Source organism: Bubalus kerabau, chromosome 16 (genome assembly GCF_029407905.1).
Source record: "Bubalus kerabau isolate K-KA32 ecotype Philippines breed swamp buffalo chromosome 16, PCC_UOA_SB_1v2, whole genome shotgun sequence".
NCBI lineage: Eukaryota > Metazoa > Chordata > Mammalia > Artiodactyla > Bovidae > Bubalus > Bubalus kerabau.
In genome coordinates this window covers 69315062-69335701 of record NC_073639.1, presented here as the reverse complement: position 1 = coordinate 69335701, position 20640 = coordinate 69315062, and the positions used below count along the sequence as shown (strand labels likewise).

The following is a 20640-nucleotide window of genomic DNA, read 5'->3' as shown; positions in this document are numbered from 1 at the left end:
AATGGACTGTAGCCCACCAGGCTCCTCTGTCCATGGGATTCTCCAGGCAAGAACACTGGGGAATACAGTGGGCAAGAATACAGTGGGCTGCCATGCCTTCCTCTAGGCTATTTTCCCACCACAGGGGTGGGACTTGCGTCTCCTTTGTCGCCTGCATTGCAGGCAGATTCTTTACCAACTAAGCCAGAGTGTTGTTGGTATACCAACAGAGAAACAGGCACAGAGAGGGCAGGCAACTGCCCCAGGGTCACACAGACGCCACGCCCCAGCTCCTGGCTCCCGGAAGGGTTCTGCCCACATGCCCACCCCTCCAGACTTCCACCCTGCATTTATCATTCCTTCCAGCAGTCACAGGATTGCCACGTCCCTTCTGATGGCTCTAATCCCTGGAATGTCTAAGACCCGGTAATGGCTCCTTTGAGACAGCGAGGACTGCCAGCCTGAGAGACCAGCCTTCTGAGAGCAGGGAACCCAGTTCACTTCGGCCCTTCAGCAGGACGTTCTCAGTGGCCTGGGTCAGTGGCTGGGGCCCACGGAGGACCAGGGAGTGGCCTTCCAAGCCTGGGGACCAGCATCTTAGGGCAGGGTTCTCTTTTCATTTTATGTCAAGGATTCTGCAGATGGGACAGTGGAGGCGGGGTGAGGTGGTGAGTGGTGCTGCCCAGGAGGGGCCATTAACAGGTAGAAAAGTGCTGCAAGTTTTCACAGTGAGAGAGGTACCAAGGGGAGCTGGCCGTGGTCCAGCTGAATTCTCATAAACCCTACTGTGGAAGTTATTAGCAGGGCCTCCTGGAGCTTAAAAAGCTCTGAGTAGGTCTCCCTGGGGGTCTCAGAAGTGCTGGGAAACACCTAAGGGGCTAAAGAACTTCCCAACGTGGGCTTGGCGTGATCACCCTCCTTGGAGGCCTTTTCAAATTCCCTTCAAAGCATCTCAACAACCTTCCGACACAGGCAGGGCAGGAATTACCTCCCATTGTACGCACGGGCAAAGAGAGGTGGGGAAAGAATGGGGAATGTCTAACAGACGCTTCAAACTCAGCAAGTCCAAAGCTGAATCCTGATCTGCCCCCAAGACCCCTTCTCCCTGCGGTTTTCCACCCCCTCCTGACTGCTAGGCCCCAAATGCTCAGTGTCTGTGTGACTCTCTCTCTCTCTCCCACCCATGCTCAGTCCACCAGCAGATCCCGCGGCAACCCTGTCTGCTTCTCGCCACCTCCTCCGCCGCCCTGGGCTGAGGCACCGTCAGCTCCCACCTGGACAGCTGCAGAGGCTCCTTGCTGGTCTCCCCGAGTCCGCCTTTGTGTGTTCAAAACCCACGTCAGCCTGTGCCCCTCCCACCCCACGTGACTCCCTCCCCCAGCTTCAGAGCACAAGGCGAAGATTTCCGAGTGGCTGCCAGGCCCTGCGTGACCCTGACAACTCCTATCACCTCACTCATTCTCTGCTGCAGCCTCCTTCCAGTTCCACAGAACGGCCTGTGCACACACAGACCTCAGGGCCTTTGCACTGGCTGCTATCTCTCCCCCCAAGCTCCCCGGGTCTACTCCCTCCCCTCTTCCGAAGTCTCAGTTCAAGAGTCACCTTCTGAGGGTGCGCCCACCCATCCAAGCCCCCTGAGTGTCACATCCAAGCTCCCCCCGAGTGCTTCCTTCCTTCTTTCCCAGCCACCCCACCTCCTGACTTACTATACAGGGTTCCTGTGTCCCACGCCCTACTAGAACGTTAGTCCCCACGGCAGAGGTCTGCCTGATTCACCGACTGTCCCGAACACTGACAACGTGCCTAGCATGCGCATTTAACTGAGCTGAAGTGAGGACCCATCAGCTGTCCACACTGGCATCAGCTGCCAGCATTTCTTTAAGACTAACAATGCTCCAGGGTTGTTGGCATGGCCTCAAGCAATGCCTGAATTGCTTGGGTCTGCAAGGGAGACATCATTTTCATTCCCAGTCTACAGATGGCAAAACTGGCTTTCTGAGAGGTCAGGAGACTTGCTCGAAGCTCCCCCACACCCAATTAGCAAGCAGCTCGATGGGGACCGGAAGCCAGGAGGGCCTGACCCCAGTTCTCCGCCCTGCCACTGGGTTTACAGGGCACCCTCAGCTGGAGTCTCATGACGTTGGGTCCAAGCCTCCAACTCCAGATGCACAAAAATAGCTGGTTCTCCTATTTCAGTCACAGATGCTGCAGAGCCAGGCCAAACCCTGGGCACACAGTGAGGCCACCAAGATCTGAGATGCAGGGGCTGGTAGTAAAAATAACAGCGGGAGTGATGGTAACAGAGGACAGGCGTGTGCGGAGTCCAGGCGCCCCAGTGACCCCCCAGAGCCGTCCAGCCCTCAGCACAGCTTCCACACACTGTCTACTGAGCACCAACTCTGAGCCGGGCATCATGCCGGGGGGTGGGGGGAAGATGGGCATCCTTCCTGCCCGAGGGCAGCCGTGAGCGTAACCAAGCACGTCAACTTTGAGGCCAGACTTCCCAAGTTCAAAGCCCGGCTCCACCCGTTGCCAGCTGGTCTGTATCAGGTGGGCACTCAACCATGCCCCAGACCTCCAGGCTTCTCATTGGAAACACTCGCCTCTAGAGGCTGCTTCAAGGATTAACTGCAAGGCCACAGGGATGAGTGCTCGGAGGCGAGAGGGGAACGCAGATCGCTGTCTCGTGACTGGTATTATTATTCCTGGAGGTGACGACGGGCTGAGTGAGGGACACGGCTGAGTAATCAGGCAGCAAGGAGGCCCCGGGGAGAGAACGGCCAGGCTAACCACATTTAGACGTTCGGACATTTTTCCCATCAAAAAAAAAAAATCTGGTTAAATGTGGAGAGATGAAGCTCACCAAGCACCCTGGAAAACAAAGCAGGATCCCCATCACTGCACGCGGATGGAGCCACCGGACTAAGACCCTGGCAAGGAGGCATCTGAAAGGGGGCAGGAGAAGGACCCGCCACCACCAGCACGGGGCATGCCCTTGGCTCACACAGCATCTTCCTGAAGAAGCTGTCAGGGGTGACACCCGGCAACCCCCTCAGCTGTAGGGACACAGAGCCGAGGAGGCTGGCCGGCCAGGAGTCAGCCCCCAGGCTCTGCAGCCAGGTGGGACAGGCAGCCTCTCGGGAGCCTGGGGAAGTCTGGGGGGGGGTTGCTGTCTGCCATTCAATCAGAGCCCGCCAGCTCCCCCCAAACAAGGACATCTAGACAGTGAGGGCCTCCGCGGAGGCCAGTCCTGTGCCAAGCATACTCATGTCCCTTGTCTTGGCTGATCCTTGGCACAGTCCATGTGCAGATGGGGAAACTGAGGCTCAGAGAGGCGATGTGACCTGCTGTTGGCAGAGCTCGGATTCTAAGCCAGGGCTCCAGAGCCCAGCCTGACCCAGGGCGACATCCTTCTACAATCCTCCACCTGGCAAAAGTTGATCCGAATAGACAGCTTTCCTGTAGACTGGCAAGTTGCCTCAACCTGTGGGCCTCAGTTTTCCCATCTGAGAAATGGCAAGATCAGATTTGACAAAGTAGTCGCAGGAGAACTGCACTCGGTTACAGGCTCTGACACCTCCTTGCTGAGGGGAGGGGGGGGCCTTCAGGAAGCTGCTTAACCTCTCTGAGCCTCGGGTTCACTAGCTGCAAAATGGGGGTAATGAGACCTACAGCTGGGCTTCTCGGTTCTCACGAGATGCCCATGAAAGACACTTTACAAGTGCTCAGTAGGAACGGCCGTGGTGCAGGTGGCCACTGTTGCTATTATTCCTGTTGCTGCCATCGACAATCACAAACAACCGGCTTGGTACCAATGGCCCAACAAGGCCAGAGGCCTTTGGGACCGTCTGGCTGGGTTATCTCGTCAACAAAGGCGATTAAGTAACTCAAAACAGCCATGGCAGGGGAACCACCAGCTACGGTTACTAATGATTTGAAGCAGAAACTCAATCTCCCTCCCCCACTTCCCAGCTGATGCTGGGCAGTCTGAGAGGAGGCAGACTCTTCCCCCCAAGCCCAGAACAGAACTGTAGCCCCGTGGGGGACTCGGGCCACCAACAGGAAACCACCACCGACATCCTGCTGACTAAGGACAGTCTCTGCAGAAACCTGCTGCGCCCACGCGTGACCCCAATTCTAAGAAGCTGACTTAGAAAATAACCTGAAAAGCGAGTAAAGGCTTAAAGCTGAGAATGATGATCACTAAGCTGTGTGTGCACTGAATGCCTGGGAGCAACCCAAGTGTCCGGCCCAGGGAGAACAACTCAATAGTCAAGGCTGGTGGCAAGTGCTGGGTATTAATCCGGCATTAGACATCACGTTTACAGAGGGTGCCTCAACGTGCGCAGACGTTCCCGTTATCAGTGGGCACATAAACTGAGATGAGCATGGTCTACACTCATTCATTCACTGCGATGGATGGAATTTAGAGGCAAAATATGACATGGGACCCCATATCGGATCGTGGAACAGAGCAAGGACATCAGTGGACGATCTGGAGAAATCAGCGGGGCTTCTCAACCTTGGTGTGACTGACGCTGGGGCCGGGTCATCCTTGGCGGTGGTGTTTGGGGTCGGGGGGTGGGACTGTCCTGTTGACTGTAGGGTCTTTATAAGCAGCCCTGACCTCCATTCCCAAGATGCCAGCAGCCCCTCACCCCCACCCTAGCTGTCACAATCAAAGAATGTCACCAGACATTGCCAAATGTGCCCTGGAGGCCACCCCTGGATGAGAACCACTGGAATGAAGTCTGGAGTTTAGTTAATACCAATATCATTGTAAAGTGAAAGTCGATCAGTCATGTCCGACTCTTTGCGACCCCATGGACTATACAGTCCATGGAATTCTCCAGGCCAGAATACTGGAGTGGGTAGGTAGCCTTTCCCTTCTCCAGGAGATCATCCCAACCCAGGGATTGAACCCAGGTCTCCCGCATTGCAGGCGGATTCTTCACCAGCTGAGCCACCAGGGAAGCCAATAGCACTGAACCTACGTTAATTTTTCCACTGGACAAATTGTACTGCGGCTGTTACCGTAGGATGCTAACATGAGCAGACACTGGGTGAAGGATACACGGGGACTCCCCCCACCATCTTTGCAACTTTTCTATAAACCTAAAAGTATTTACAAAAATTATGAAGAGGTGACACAGAGTAGAAAGCTGAGAGCAGTCAGGGGCCCAGGCTCATGGAGTGAGTGTGTGATTCTGCACCATGTGAGTCTATGGTGGGGAGGGGGAAGGCCACCCCTCCCCACATCAGGACCCTTACAGTAATCGGTGCTTAGCTGACCCCTTGCCGTCTGATGTGGCTTCCTGGGAAACAGGAAGGACTCAGGAGGTTGGTTTCCCTGGCAACCAGCCCCCATCCTTAGGTGCTGGCCATCAGTCACCTCATTAACAGGTCATGTGTGAATATCTAGACACTTTTACCACTTTTATCAGTCTGGAAATTCCAAGGGTTTTAGGGGCTCTGTGGCAGAAACAGGAACAAAGGCCAAATGTGTACTTCTTACTGTAAACCCATGCGTCACAGCCTCCTTAACGCCGGAGCCCAGCACGTCAAAGATGTGAGGACCCAGCGGGTGGCAGGTCCCCCAAGCACGAATGATTATGGGCTGCTGCTTCTCTTTCTCGCGCATTTCAAAACTTTCCAAGTTTTCTACCGTGTCCATCCGTTATTTTTGTAACAAAACAAACAAAAATCAACTAATGTCCTTTTACATTTACAGTTAGACAATGTGCAAAAGCCAGTGATCAAGGGGGAAGTACTAGGAGGGTCTCCGGTTTCTCCACTGCGGCAGGGAACTAGGGCAGGGCGAGGTGGGGCAGCTGGAGGACAGTGTTTCCTAAAGTTGTATTTTTAGGAGCTCCGGAAAATTCCCTGGGTGAGAAGGCATTTGAAGTATTTGCAAACATTCAGCAGGGGGAAAGAATAATATTTCCCAAGTCTTTCTTTCTTGGGCGTTCTCAACTGGGTTGGCGAATGTTCCGAAAACCCCCGAGACCACCTGTGACGGTTCTCTGCCAAGCCCCTCTGTTCACGGAGCCCCGATGAAGGTCACACGACCCACTGCCACCCGCGGCCCGCCCCCTTAGGGCAGCGAGGGATGAGGAAACAGAAGCCCAGAGAGGGGAAGCAGCTTGCCCGCAGACACACAGCAGGTCAGTCTCAGAGTCAAAGCAGGATCTGAGAAGCACTTTATACCCCACAAAGCACTTCCCCACGGGTTCCCTGTTTTCGTCATTCTGCCACAAAAAGTTTTGAGGGTTTTTTTTTCCTCTTTTATATTTTGATAGAAAAGAGGCTGCAATGCGAGAGTTCCTACATTTTCCTTTTGCTTAGTAAGATCACTGAAAGAAAAACAAACTATTCTTTTTGCCTCATAAAAGACGAGACAATTTTACATGCACACAACAAAGGCAAGAAGGATGTAATTTCAGAATAAAGAACCATCTCGTAAATCAAAGAAATGTTGCTTTCTGGAAAGGTCGTTAGTTTTTCCTGTTTTTTTTTTTTTTCCGTGGACTGGGGGGCAGCCAATGTGCCCACCGATCACGGCGGGCAGGACCCTCTCCTCTTTGACGAGCCCCTCTGCCTTCCAAACCGAACCCCCACCCCCTCCCTCCTTGAAACAACCACCGTTTCTAAAGAACACAGAGGCGCTGCCGGCCAGGCGGAGCCAGGAAGCAAAGTTGGCAGGAGACGAAGACTCGAGTCCGGTCGGCCACTCACCCAGAGGTACCGCAGGAGCTTCAGCAAGCTGGGGCAGTAGTAATACTCCATCTCTGGCGCCGGGGGCTATGCCGCCTGCATCGCACGCTTCCAGCCTCCCTCTGGAGGGGCGGCTCTTCCCGCTCGGCTTGTCACGCAGGAGTCAAGTTCAAGGCGGCATGAATCATTCAGGGGCCGGCTGGCGGCCAGGGGGCTGGCAGGATGGCCCTGTCCAGGGCACTGGGAGCTGCTGCTCAGGTCTGGACTCAGGGCCCTCCTGCGGGTGCTCTGAATCTGGGGGTTTTTCCACTGAGGGAAGGAGTGAGGATGGAGCCCCAGACCCGAGCGTGTGCCTGAGTGTGTCATGTGAGTGTAAGTTCCTCCCCAAAACCACACACCGAGGGGGAGCCCCCCACCCCCCTATCCCGACTCCTTCCACATTATGGACATAAATCAACTCAGGCTCACGCAGCCCCTCCCAGCTTCAGCCAAGTTCCTTCTGAGCAGCCCTGGAAGCCCCCTTTTCCGGGGGGGGAAGACGGGGGCCCATAGAGGGAAGGGGACTTGGTCGAGGTCACACAGTGAGCTGGAAACCCCACCCAGGCCTGGGTTCTGTCTGCTCCTGTGGGTGGGCAGCCTGGGGGTGGGGGTAGGGGGTGGGCTCCTTGGCCACCCCCTGCCGGCCAGGGAGTGGGGGCAGGCGGGGAGCATCCCTTTTCAGAAGCTAGAACTGCCAGCTAAGCACACCTGAAGGCCAGCCCGAAGCGACCTCTCTCAGATGTTTCCTTTCCGAGAGTGTGACCATGCCCGTCACCCCGCCTCCCCGAGCCTCGGTTACTCCTCCTGTAAAGTGGGAAGGAGCTTCCCTGCGTTTCAGGGTCTCCTGCACAGGAAAGGGCAGGATAACATTAACACCAGAGCGTCTCGTTTAGTCCCCACGGGGCTTCCCTGGGGTGATCGTCATCACCTCCACCGGCCGCGTGGGGAGGTGGGAGCTTGCAAAGGGCGCTGCCCAGGTGAACCGGGCTTGGGGTGCGGGCCAGAGCCCCAGCTCAGCACTCCATCAGGCCAGCCCCATCACAGCCGGAACTGGACCGGCATGCGGTGAGCACCCCACAGCAGTGGCCAGGCAGGGAGGGGGTGCAGGCCCTTGGCTGAGGCAGCCCCCCATCCGCCAGGCCCCGGGGACCCCCTGTGCTGCCCGCAGCCCCACAACGTGACTCGGGGACGCGCAGCTGACAGGAAACCCACGAGGACGCTGGCGGGGAGCTGAGCTCGCAGCAGAGGACACCACCCACGGCGTGAGCCTCAGAGCCCTCCAGAAGCAGGCCCGTGGCTGCTCTGACCCGACCCGGTGCCCGGCATCCAGCAGGCGGGGGGTCTGGGCAGGGCCAGGTCCCGGACGATGGCGCAGCTGGAAAACCACCGGGCCCCCGCTCGCTGGCCGACTGAAGGCACAGTTGGAGAGTGGGCTCCCGCTCGCCGAGGGGCTAACAGGACGGTGCGGCAGGGGACGCTGCTGACTCTGACTGGCGTGCGGAGGACAGTCCACCACCCCTGGGGAGTGCGGACGGCCAACTCCTCAGCCTCCTGCCGGCCTGACGAGGACCGGCCAGAGACAAATGGGCTGGGAGGGGCAGAGAGGATGAGGGAGATGGGGAGGAGGGGTCCCTGAGGGCGCGGGGAAGAGACACAGAGACAGGAAGAGATGAACCTGCAGAAAAGTCAGCGGCAGCAAGGACACAGAGAGATGGGAGAAGGGCATCCGGGACCAGAGAGAGCGGAGCAGTGGGGCGTGAGCGGGGAAGCGGGTGGGCGTGGAGCCAGACAGACAGGAGACACGGCAGGGTCGCTCAGGATAAACAAGTGAAAAAGTCAGACGTGGTGAGTCCACGGTGGAGAAACCGAGCTGAGGCCCAACGAGGCGGGTGGGGTGGGCAGGCACCAGTGACACAGACCTCTCCCTCAGCAAAGTCCTGCCTTCTCAGCCTGGAGGGGGCTGCAGTCACCAGGTGGGGCCCCCAGAAGCACTGGGCCCATGCCGCACCCCCAGCCCAAGCCGAAAGTGACCCCCTACCTCACTCTGGTCCTCTGGGCTGGTCACACCCTGCCCAGCGGGGCCCTCCTCACCCGGCCAGGGGAACCACCCACATGCACGATGGTGACGCGACCCCCAAACACCGCTGGACGCCTTCCCTGGCTCCCCATCCCTCCCGCCCCAGGCCCCTTCCCACCTGTGCCATTTGACCCCACACCTGCCCCACCGCCATCGGGCGAGCCAGGTGACCTCAGGCCCTTTGCTCATGCTGTTCCTCAGTCAGAAAAAATCTCCCTCCCTGTAGTGGATGGGACAGTGGCCCCTCAGAACCCGTGTGCCCAGAACCTGTAAATGCCACTTTTTGGAAAAGGTCTTTGCAGATGTAGTTCAATTAAGCATCTTGAAATGAGATTATTCTGGATCACCCTAAGTGTGCTAAGGGCTCAGCTGTGTCAGTCGTGTCCGATTCTTTGTGACCCTGTGGACTGTAGCCCACCGGGCTCCTCTGTTCATGGGATTCTCCAGGCAGGAATACTGGAGTGAGCTGCTGTGCCCTCCTCCAGGAGATCTTTCCGACCCAGGGATCTAACCCCCGTCTCCTGCATCCCCTGCATTGGGAGGCGGGCTCTTTACTGCCACTGCCACCTGGGACGCTAAATTCAGTGGGTGTCCACAAGCCACATCCTCAGGGAGGGATGTCCAGAGAGGACAGAGGCAGAGGCTGGAGGCTGTGGCCACAAGCCGAAGAACGCCTGGACCCCTCAAAGCTGGAAGAGGGAGCGAAAGATCTGTCCCTAGAATCCCTGGAGAGAGGGGGCCTGCTGACACCTGGATTTCAGACTCTGGCCTCAGGGACAGAAAGGGAATAAGGGTCTACTGTTTCTGAGCCGCTGAGCGTGTGGTGATTCCTTCCAGCAGCACCAGGAAACAAACACACGCCCCTCTGCTCCACTGGTTCACTCCTATCAATGCCGGGGCCTCTGGCCTAAGATCTAAGCATTCTGTGTCCCCGCCCCCCTTATCTGCAGCCTCCAGCCCAGGTTCAGGGCGGCCCCCAGACATAGGGCCCCACGGCACCCCTTCTGGAAGAACATTCTGCATCTCTGTGACTCCTTCCTCAATCCCTCCTCAAAGGTCAGTTCCCCGAGGGCCACCACCCTGGCCGGCCTGGTTCCCCTGGCCCCAACCCCACACCCGGTCACAGCAGGTCCTCAGCAATCCCCTTTTTGGTTCTGTTTTGGTTTTGGCTGAGACACATGGCTTGTGGGATCTTAGTTCCCCTACAAGAGACTGAACCCAGGCCCTCGGGGGTGAAAGCAGTGAGTCCTAACCACTCTGCTGCCCAGGAAATACCTGGCGATCCTTGTTAGTGTCACTCATTTTCCAAAAATGACTGTACAAGCAACCCCGCCAACCTACTCAGAGGGCTTAGCCAGGAGCAGAAACCTCCGTTAAAAAGATAAGGAGGCTGTTAAAGTCAACATGAATGTTCACGAAGGAAAACAGGGATGTAAAGCTGTGGTCCCTGGGTGTGACTCTCTGAGAGTCGGGGGTTTTTTTGGGGGGAAGGGGGGAGAAGGCAGGTGCAATATTTTATTTTATTTGAATGAATAGCGTGCACACGAGAAGGTGCAACCCAGGAGGGCTTCTTAGAGAAGGCTGCCTGGAGCCGAGACTTGAAATATGACCGAATGCTCCTATTCTCGAGGGACCCTGTGTTCAGATAGAAAACGCAGCATCTCTGGAAATATATCTACTTAAGTCAGAAATGGCATTTCTATATTCACAGGGCTGTCATTGTGGGCTGCCCATCCGCTAGACACATGCATTCACTCTCTTGTGCACACACACACACACACACCTCTTTTAGAAATAAAATTAAAACTTTTTTTCTGGAAAAAAAAAAAAATAGTTTCTTCAAAAGAGAAGCAGCATCAGCAAAAACCAACTGGGGTGGCCAGAGCAGTGAGGGCTGCACAAGAATGTCCCAACTTGAGCCCAGCAGCTCAAAGGCCGGCAAAATCGAAACGTACCAGATACCTGGCGGGGAACCGAGCTGAGTGACACGTGCTCCGAGACAACGACAGGCGTTAAAGTAAAAATCTAAGTGGACGTGGAAAACTTGATTTTGGGGGATACAGAATGAAGCCCCGGCACTAAAAACTGCTGCTGCTGCTGAGTCACTTCAGTCGTGTCCGACTCTGTGCAACCCCATAGACGTCAGCCCACCAGGCTCCCCCGTCCCTGGGATTCTCCAGGCAAGAACACTGGAGTGGGTTGCCATGTCCTTCTCCAATGCATGAAAGTGAAAAGTGAAAGTGAAGTCACTCAGTCGTGTCCAACTCTTAGCGACCCGTGGACTGTAGCCCACCAGGCTCCTCCATCCATGGGATTTGCCAGGCACGAGTACTGGAGTGGGGTGCCATCGCCTTTGAAGCGAAATGCTGAACATAGATCGCCTCCACCCTGCCCTCTGGTGGTCACTCGTGAGCACTGCACCAGGAAGCTCGTGTCTTCAATCAGGAAGGATTGGGGCGATGGGGGAAGGGAAGAGAAATTGCAGCAAGATCTCCCCCTGGTGGACACTCAGGGCATTTCTGATGCGCTGTGAAGGTGGAGGTTTCCAAAGAGTCCAACATCCCTGGACAGAGCCTGCAGGTGGCACCTGCCCACTGGGTGAGCCGAAGCCAAGTCACTCACTTTCCCAAGGGCTCAGCAAGATAACATGTGAGTCGAGACTGCCAATACCCTGTGCGTTAACTGAAGGCGGCTGGGTGTGGTTAAGTTAAAAACATTTTTTTTCCCCTCTACTGTATAAAATGGGATTCCCTGGTGGCTCAGATGGTAAAGAATCTGCCTGCAATGCGGGAGACCCAGGTTGGATCCCTGGGTTCTGAAGATCCCCTGGAGGAGGGCATGGCAACCCACTCCAGTACTCTTGCCTGGAGAATCCCCATGCACAGAGGAGCCTGGCAGGCTACAGGCCATGGGGTTGCAAAGAGTCAGACATGGCTAAGCACAGCACAGTGTATAAAAATGGCGAGATTTCACAGTGAGATCAAATCCCCATCATCACTTTTGCCTGAAACACTGGATCATCCAGCCACTCTAGGCAGGACCACTCCAGGAGGCTCACCTCCACACCCCGCCATGCTCTCTTGGTTTGTCATTAAATTCTCATCCCTACCTGACCTGACTCCCGGGGGGCAGCCCCTGATACATGATCTCAAGGGACGCCACCGAATACAACTGTCTGAGGCTGGCACTTGGGGGTCACCAGGTCAGGGGACTTCTGAGGTAGAAGGAATGGGGTCTTCAGGGTGCTGCCCGACCCCTGACTAAACTCTCCCCTTTCTTACGAGCCTTCTGCTCTGCCCAGTGACACGGCCACCCTGTGAGTACAGGGGTCCCCTCCGAGGAGGGCACCGGGGACCACAAACCTCTTCTGCAGCACAGTCAAGCCTTGCAGCCGCTGCTCAGGCTCAGCCCTCTCTGCCCGAGGGGCCCTTCCCACCTCTCTCCACCTCCTGACTTCTATGCACCTGTCAAGACCCAGCCTCACCTGGGACCCTGAACCCTCTGCCTCCCCCACAACCAAGTCGAGGGAGACTGAACCCTCTGCCTCACCAGGTTAGTTAGCTGTGCACGCGCCTACCTGTCCCCCCTGCCGGCTGCTGACTCACCCACTCACTGAATCACCCAACTCACTCACTCAGTCATTCAACAAACATTGGCAGAGGGCCAACTCTGTCCTGACAACACGGTGTTGAACAAATGAGTCATAAGCCCAATAATCTTGCACTTCCTGTTTGCTCCAGGGAGACGAGGGATCAGAAAACAAATAAATAGTAAGTGCAGACAGAGGCTAGAATAGTGAGGAATGAACCCGGTACCAGGGGACTGCGCAAATGAGAGGCGTGCCAAAGAGTGGAATCGCACCAGATGTCCACCGATGGACGCGCAGATGACCCACGTGTGGTGTGCTGACGTGAGAGCACGCTCACTCAGTTCAGTTCAGTCGCTCAGTCGTGTCCGACTCTTTGTGACCCCATGAATCCCAACACGCCAGGCCTCCCTGTCCATCACCAACTCCCAGAGTTTACTTAAACTCATGTCCATCGAGTTGGTGATGCCATCCAGCCATCTCATCCTCTGTCGTCTGCCAGGAGCCGGCATATTGCATATTGAGTGAGGATCTGGAATAGCTCAACTAGAATTCTATCACTGCCGGGGGCCAGCGTGAGGCACTCCGCCCGTGGCAAAGGTCATGAGGAAGGAGGCTCGGCATACGCAAAGGCAGCAAAGGCAGGATCGAGCCTCAGGAGTCCCCCTGGAAATTCTCGAGCATCTACCCCCAAAACCAGAGTCTGCCTACTTTCTGCTTTGTGCTTTCACCTACACCTCTGACTTTACGGGGGGCTGTCCCCCACTACCTCTCTCTGAAAAGAGAGTTAGCTTACAGCTCCAGTTAATAATTCCTGGGTGTGACAGTGTTTCAACCTACAAACTCCTCTGGAAATCCTCTAGCCTGCCTGAATAGGTTTTTCCGGCCACATGTGATTGTTCAGAGCCTCCCAACTGTGAGAGGCAGGAGATGTTCTAAACTGTCTAAACACAGATTCTTTTGAGTAGTTAAAAGATTGATTAGAAATTGTATTGGTGAAGGGTTTTTCACTTGTTGAGCCAATGTTTGCTGCTAAGTCTCCATACTCCTTACCTACTGTGTCCTTGGCAGTGTATTGATTGATATAATGGATGTATAGAAATGTAAAATGCAGCTTTGCCCAGTGCTTTTTTGGAGGCTGGTGCCTGACTTTGGAATAATCACCTTTAGAGAAAAATAAGTTTCTTAAAATGTTAACAGGCCTCCGGGCCAGAAGATAATGTAAATCACCTGAACTTTTGCATATGATAAGTTTGAAAGCCTGGCTTCAATTAGAACCAGGAACTGCTGTCCTTGCATGACTCCACCCCTTCCCCCATTATCCTCTATGCACAACTTAAGGTATAAAACTACTTTGGAAAATAAAGTACGCCCCTTTTTTTTGTTCACCGAAATTTGGTCTCCCCATGTCGTTCTTTCTTTCACCTTCTGGCTGAATTTTTCCTCTGAGGCGGGGAAGCTCGTCAAGCCTACTAATTTTGCCTGGGCTTCTAAGATCCGACCGGGGAGGCCTTAGTGTCTCCTCTCCTTCGGGAGAACGGGAGGATGCCTGCGGCCTTCGTAGGTGACGTTAATTCCCTGCTTTGGAATTTTATTCAGCCTCTTTTCTTCACTGAATTTTCCTACTGAGCTATCCTTATTTCAGCCGCTTTTCTCCACTGAATTTCCTCAATGAGCTATCCTCATTCTATTACTCTTTATATCCTTAATAAACATTTAATTAAGCAGTTGTTTCCTGACCCTCGCCTACGCCGTCTCTCCTTCGAATACCCTGGATCAGCTGGGGCTGGACCCCGGCAGTCGTCCCCTTCTCCTCCTGCCCCCAATCCCTCCCAGCATCAGAGTCTTTTCCAATGAGTCAACTCTTCACATGAGGTGGCCAAAGTACTGGAGTTTCAGCTTCAGCATCAGTCCTTCCAATGAATACCCAGGACTGATCTCTTTTAGGATGGACTGGTTGGATCTCCTTGCAGTCCAAGGGACTCTCAAGAGTCTTCTCCAACACCACAATTCAAAAGCATATTCGATGCTCAGCTTTCTTCACAGTCCAACTCTCACATCCATACATGACCACTGGAAAAACCATAGCCTTGACTAGACAGACCTTTGTTGGCAAAGTAATGTCTCTGCTTTTTAATATGCTATCTAGGTTGGTCATAACTTTCCTTCCAAGGAGTAAGCCTCTTTTAATTTCATGGCTGCGGTCACCATCTGCAGTGATTTTGGAGCCCCCAAAAATAAAGTCTGACACTGTTTCCACTGTTTCCCCTTCTATTTCCCATGAAGTGATGGGACCAGATGCCATGATCTTCGTTTTCTGAATGTTGAGTTTTAAGCCAATTTTTTCACTCTCCTCTTTCACTTTCATCAAGAGGCTCTTTAGTTCCTCTTCTCTTTCTGCCATAAGGGTGGTGTGTCTTCTGCATATCTGAGGTTATTGGTATTTCTCCTGGCAATCTTGATTCCAGCTTGTGCTTCTTCCAGCCCAGTGTTTCTCATGATGTACTCTGCATAGAAGTTAAATAAGCAGAGTGACAATATACAGCCTTGACGTACTCCTTTTCCTATTTGGAACCGGTCTGTTGTTCCATGTCCACTTCTAACTGTTGCTTTCTGACCTGCATATAGGTTTCTCAAGAGGCAGGTCAGTAGGTCTGGTATTCCCATCTCTTTCAGAATTTTCCATAGTTTATTGTGATCCACACAGTCAAAGGCTTTGGCATAGTCAATAAAGCAGAAATAGATGCTTTTCTGGAACTCGCTTGCTTTTTTGATGATCCAGCGGATGTTGGCAATTTGATCTCTGGTTCCTCTGCCTTTTCTAAAACCAGCTTGAACATCTGGAAGTTCACGGTTCACATATTGCTGAAGCCTGGCTTGGAGAATTTTGAGCGTTACTTTGCTAGTGTGTGAGATGAGTGCAATTGTGCAGTAGTTTGAGCATTCTTTGGCATTGCCTTTCTTTGGGATTGGAATCAAAACTGACCTTTTCCAGTCCTGTGGCCACTGCTGAGTTTTCCAAATTTGCTGGCATATTGAGTGCAGCACTTTCACAGCATCACCTTTTAGGATTTGAAATAGCTCAACTGGGATTCCATCACCTCCACTAGCTTTGTTCATAGTGATGCTTCCTAAGGCCCACTTGACTTCACATTCCAGGATGTCTGGCTCTAGGTCAGTGATCACACCATCGTGATTATCTGGGTTGTGAAAATCTTTTTCGTACAGTTCTTTTGTGTATTCTTGCCACCTGTTCTTAACATCTTCTGCTTCTGTTAGGTTGATACCATTTCTGTCCTTTATTGAGCCCATCTTTGCATGAAATGTTCCCTTGGTATCTCTAATTTTCTTGAAGAGATCTCTAGTCTTTCCCATTCTGTTGTTTTCCTCTATTTCTTTGCATTGATCGCTGAGGAAGGCTTTCTTATCTCTCCTTGCTATTCTTTGGAACTCTGCATTCAAATGGGTATATCTTTCCTTTTCTCCCTTGCTTTTCGCTTCTCTTCTTTCCACAGCTATATGTAAGACCTCCTCAGACAGCCATTTTGCTTTTTTTGCATTTCTTTTCCATGGGGATGGTCTTGATCCCTGTCTCCTGTACAATGTCACAAACCTCTGTCCATAGTTCATCAGGCACTCTGTCTATCAAATCTAGTCCCTTAAATCTATTTCTCACTTCCACTGTATAATCATAAGGGATTTGATTTTGGTCATACCTGAATGGTCTAGTGGTTTTCCCTACTTTCTTGAATTTAAGTCTGAATTTGGCAATAAGGAGTTCATGATCTGAGCCACAGTCAGCTCCCAGTCTTGTTTTTGCTGACTGTATACAGCTTCTCCATCTTTGGCTGCAAAGAACACAATCAAGCTGATTTTGGTGTTGCCCATCTGGTGATGTCCATGTGTAGAGTCTTCTCCTGTGTTGTTGGAAGAGGGTGTTTGCTATGACCAGTGCGTTCTCTTGGCAAAACTCTATTAGCCTTTGCCCTGCTTCATTCTGTACTCCAAGGCCAAATTTGCCTATTACTCCAGGTGTTTCTTGACTTCCTAACTTTTGCATTCCAGTCCCCTATAATGAAAAGGACATCTTTTTTCGGTGTTAGTTCTAAAAGGTCTTGTAGGTCTTCATAGAACCGTTCAGCTTCTTTACTTTACTGGTTGGGCTATAGGCTTGGATTACCATGATATCGAATGCTTTGCCTTGGAAATGAACAGAGATCATTCTGTCGTTTTTGAGACTGCATCCAAGTACTGCATTTCAGACTCTTTTGTTGACCATGATGGCTACTCCATTTCTTCTAAGGGATTCCTGCCCGCAGTAGTAGATATAATGGTCATCTGAGTTAAATTCACCCATTCCAGTCCATTTTAGTTCGCTGATTCCTAGAATGTCGACGTTCACTCTTGCCATCTCCTGTTTGACCACTTCCAATTTGCCTTGATTCATAGACCTAACATTCCAGGTTCCTATGCAATATTGCTCTTTACAGCTTCTATCACCAGTCACATCCACAGCTGGGTATTGTTTTTGCTTTGGCTCCATCCCTTCATTCTTTCTGGAGTTATTTCTCCACTCATCTGCAGTAGCATATTGGGCACTTCCCCAGCCGTAAAAGGGAATGCAGCACGGACGCAGGTGACGGCCTGGACGGACCTTGGAATCACTAGGCTGAGTGAGGTAACACCAAGTCCCAGGGACAGATGGGGTGTGACTGCATGTATCTGAGATGCCTGGAATAGGCAACCCCTTTTTTTTTTCTTTTTTACATATAGTTGGGTCTTGCTTTTTAAAAATCCACTCTGACAAACTCTGCTATTTAGTTTGCAATTTTTTTACTTTTACTTTTTTGGCCATGTTGTGTGGCATGCAGGATCCTAGCTAGCCAACGAGGGACTGAACCCACGGCCCCTGCACTGGGAGCTCGGAGTCTCATCCACTGGACCACCATGTAAGTCCCTAGGCGATTTTTAGAGACAGGAAAAAGAAAAGTGCTTGCCTAGGGAGAAGGCAATGGCACCCCACTCCAGTACTCTTGCTTGGAGAATCCCATGGACGGAGGAGCCTGTTAGGCTGCAATCCACGGGGTCGCACAGAGTCGGACACGACTGAAGTGACTTAGCATAACACAGGGCTGGGGCGGCGGGTGGCGGCGGGGCTGACAGGCGGGGCTTTGTGTCGGGGTGAGGAGCGCGGTCTAGAGGTGACTGGGGCGACAGCTGCAGGTGCTGAGAGCCACCGAGTGCAGCGCCAAAGGACAGAAGTCTACGTCATGAGCTGCACCCCAGTAAAGTGTGGATGCGAGAGCTGGACCGTGAAGAAGGCTCAGCGCCGAAGAATGGATGCTTTTGAACTGTGGTGCTGGAGAAGACTCTTGAGAGTCCCTTGGACTGCAAGGACATCCAACCAGTCCATCCTAAAGGAGATCAGCCCTGGGTGTTCTTTGGAAAGAATGATGCTAAAGCTGAAACTCCAGTACTTTGGCCACCTCATGCGAAGAGTTGACTCATTGGAAAAGACTCTGATGCTGGGAGGGATTGAGGGCAGGAGGAGAAGGGGACGACAGAGGATGAGATGGCTGGATGGCATCACTGACTCGATGGACGTGAGTTTGAGTGAACTCCAGGAGTTGGTGATGGACAGGGAGGCCTGGTGTGCTGCAACTCATGGGGTCCCAAAGAGTCAGACACGACTGAGCAACTGAACTGAACTGAACTGAACTGAAAGCTGTTATTAGTCGGACACGACTGAGCGACTGAACTGAACTAAACTGAAAGCTATTATTTTAAAGTAATCCAAGTTCAACAAAAACATTAACTACGTATTAGTTCAAGTAGGTAACGAATATGAGAAATTTCCAGGTTCTGTGAGAATGACTAGTGCTTTGGGAAACATCAAATTCATCCCTGAGATCCTTCCAGCTGCTCCCCCTCCCGGCTGCGTGATGTGGGCAAATGGCTTCCCCCCTCTCTCTTCATCTCTCTCTTCATCTCTCTCTCTGTGGGCCTCAGCTTTGCCATCTGGCAAATGGGAACGAGAATAGTTCCAGCCTCCAAGGGTCCCCGTGAGAACAAACTTGAGCACGATGCCCGGCACATCCTATGAGGTTTGACAAGTGGGATCAAACAGGGGCTGGGGGACTTATCGCTAGGTGGCGCTGGTCTTCCCGGAGGGGTGATGAAAATCTACAAGGGACTGCTGTGCGGATGCACACATCTGTGAGTATACCAGAAGCGCACGAAAACCCGCACGCTGAGGGCCTGCTAAGTGCCAAGCACCGCATTGGGTGCTCCCTGCCTCTCAGAGCCTGCACTCTGCTGGGGGAGGAAGACACGAGGGGACAGGTGGACGCTGCATGTGACAATAGGTGTCTGGCTCTCCCATCAGGGGAGGCCCAGCTGAGGGGTGACACAGAGCTGACAGATGCCCCGAGAGGAGGGAAGCCAGGAGGGAATCCGGAGAACAAACAGGCCGAGCCAAGGCCCCGGGGTAGGAAGACGCCCACGTGTGTCGGGAACATTCCGGCGGCCAGTGTGGCTCGCGGGGGTGAGCAGAAGTCGTGTGGGCGGGCGGGGGTCACAGCACACTCAGTGCCCCTGGACTGGAACCGGTGCGAGGGGGCTTCATCCTGTAGGAAGGGGTGTGAACCTGGCTTCTCCCCAGCACGCAGGAGGTGTTCAGCAGACACTTCTAGAATGAAGCCCTTAGTCTGCCTGGGACCTGGACCACTAAATCCGACTCTGCAATTCACCACCTCCAACACTCACCACAGCCTGTGGCGGGCACCGAGTGGGCTTCGCCCCACTTTGCAGCTGGCGGAAGTAAAGCTCAGCGAGGTGACCACAGCCGGGGGCGGCAGCTTAACGAGGTGAGACTAGACTCCAGGCCAAGCGGGGCCCGTTGCGGGTTCCTGAGGGCGCGTGCGTGTGTGCATATGTGTGTGCACATACACACACAGATGCCCTTGGGGGGGCACCCTGGAACTGGAAACCATGTGGACCCAGCAACTCTGCCCGGGCGAGGGGGCCCCCGGTGCGTCTCTGGACCCAGCAACCCTGCCCGGGCGTGGGGGCCCCTGGTGCGTCTCTGGACCCAGCAACCCTGCCTGGGCGAGGGGGCCCCTGGTGCGTCTCTGGACCCAGCAACCCTGTCCGGGCGTGGGGGCCCCTGGTGCGTCTCAGTCGGCTATACGGGTGAAGCGAGTAATTGTGACTCTTGGCAGTTGAAAGTGCATGTTCGTTAATCATTTACGGTCTCGCCAAAAATAAATAAGTCAAGATTATTCCAGTATGAGCATCATTCTCACGCAAGGGCACGTCAACAACATACCTTCTCGAGGAGGTGAAACAAAGAACTCAGATCACCTTCAGCCCTCCCGGCCCTCTGATTTCTCACCCTGTGTAAGGCGGCAGTGACAAGGAATGGGGTCCACACGTGGAAAAGGCTCAGCGGTAAAAAAAGAGTGAAGTACTGACACGCGCTACGCCACTGACAGAACCCTGAAGACATTATGTTAAATAAAATATGCCAGACACAGAAGGATTCGTGTTAATACTAAATGGCTCCATTTATAAGAAGTACTCAGAAAGGGCAAATTCATAGACTGCTTCAGTCGTGTCCGACTCTGTGTGACCCACCCCATAGACGGCAGCCCACCAGGCTCCCCTGTCCCTGGGATTCTCCAGGCAAGAACACTGGAGTGGGTTGCCATGTCCTTCTCCAAAGCATGAAAGTGAAAAGTGAAAGTGAAGTGGCTCAGTCATGTCCGACTCTTCGAGACCCCATGGACTGCAGCCCACCAGGCTCCTCCGTCCATGGGATTTTCCAGGCAAGAGTTCTGGAGTGGGGTGTGCCATTGCCTTCTCCGAATTCATAGAGACAGAAAGTATTAAAGAACAGAGGTTGCCAGGGGCTGGGGGCTAGGGGCAAAGGGAGTTAGTGTTTAGTGGTGCACAGTTTCTGTCTGGGATGATGAGAAAATCTCTAAAGGCCGATGGTAGTGACGGTTTACACACTGTGGATGTATTTAATGATACCGTACAGTATGCTTAAAAGTGGTGAAAATGGCAAATTTTCTGTTAAATATATTTAACCACTATATATATATATTTATTATTTTTTTTTTTTTAAATGGTCTTACCCAAATGATTCAAACACCTCCTAACTGGTCTCCCAGCTTCCAGCTTACCCTCTCCAACCGCCCCCCTGCAATGGCCACTAGAAGGCGCCCCAAGCTGCATCTCTGAC

General features: G+C 53.2%; 1 protein-coding gene across 2 annotated transcripts in view; it reads right to left on the bottom strand.

The window, feature by feature from the left end:
- Positions 1-20640, bottom strand: part of KIAA1671 (KIAA1671 ortholog) — a 185731-nt gene that overhangs the window by 92201 nt on the left and 72890 nt on the right. Inside the window, exon 1 of one of the 2 annotated variants that reach the window (XM_055550863.1) lies at positions 6715-7136. The exons of the other annotated variant lie outside the window; for it this stretch is intronic. Coding sequence (XP_055406838.1) covers positions 6715-6765 — 51 coding nt within the window. The 5' untranslated portion in view covers positions 6766-7136. Of the gene's footprint in view, positions 1-6714; positions 7137-20640 lie in introns of those variants that run through there. 2 annotated transcript variants of the gene reach the window in all.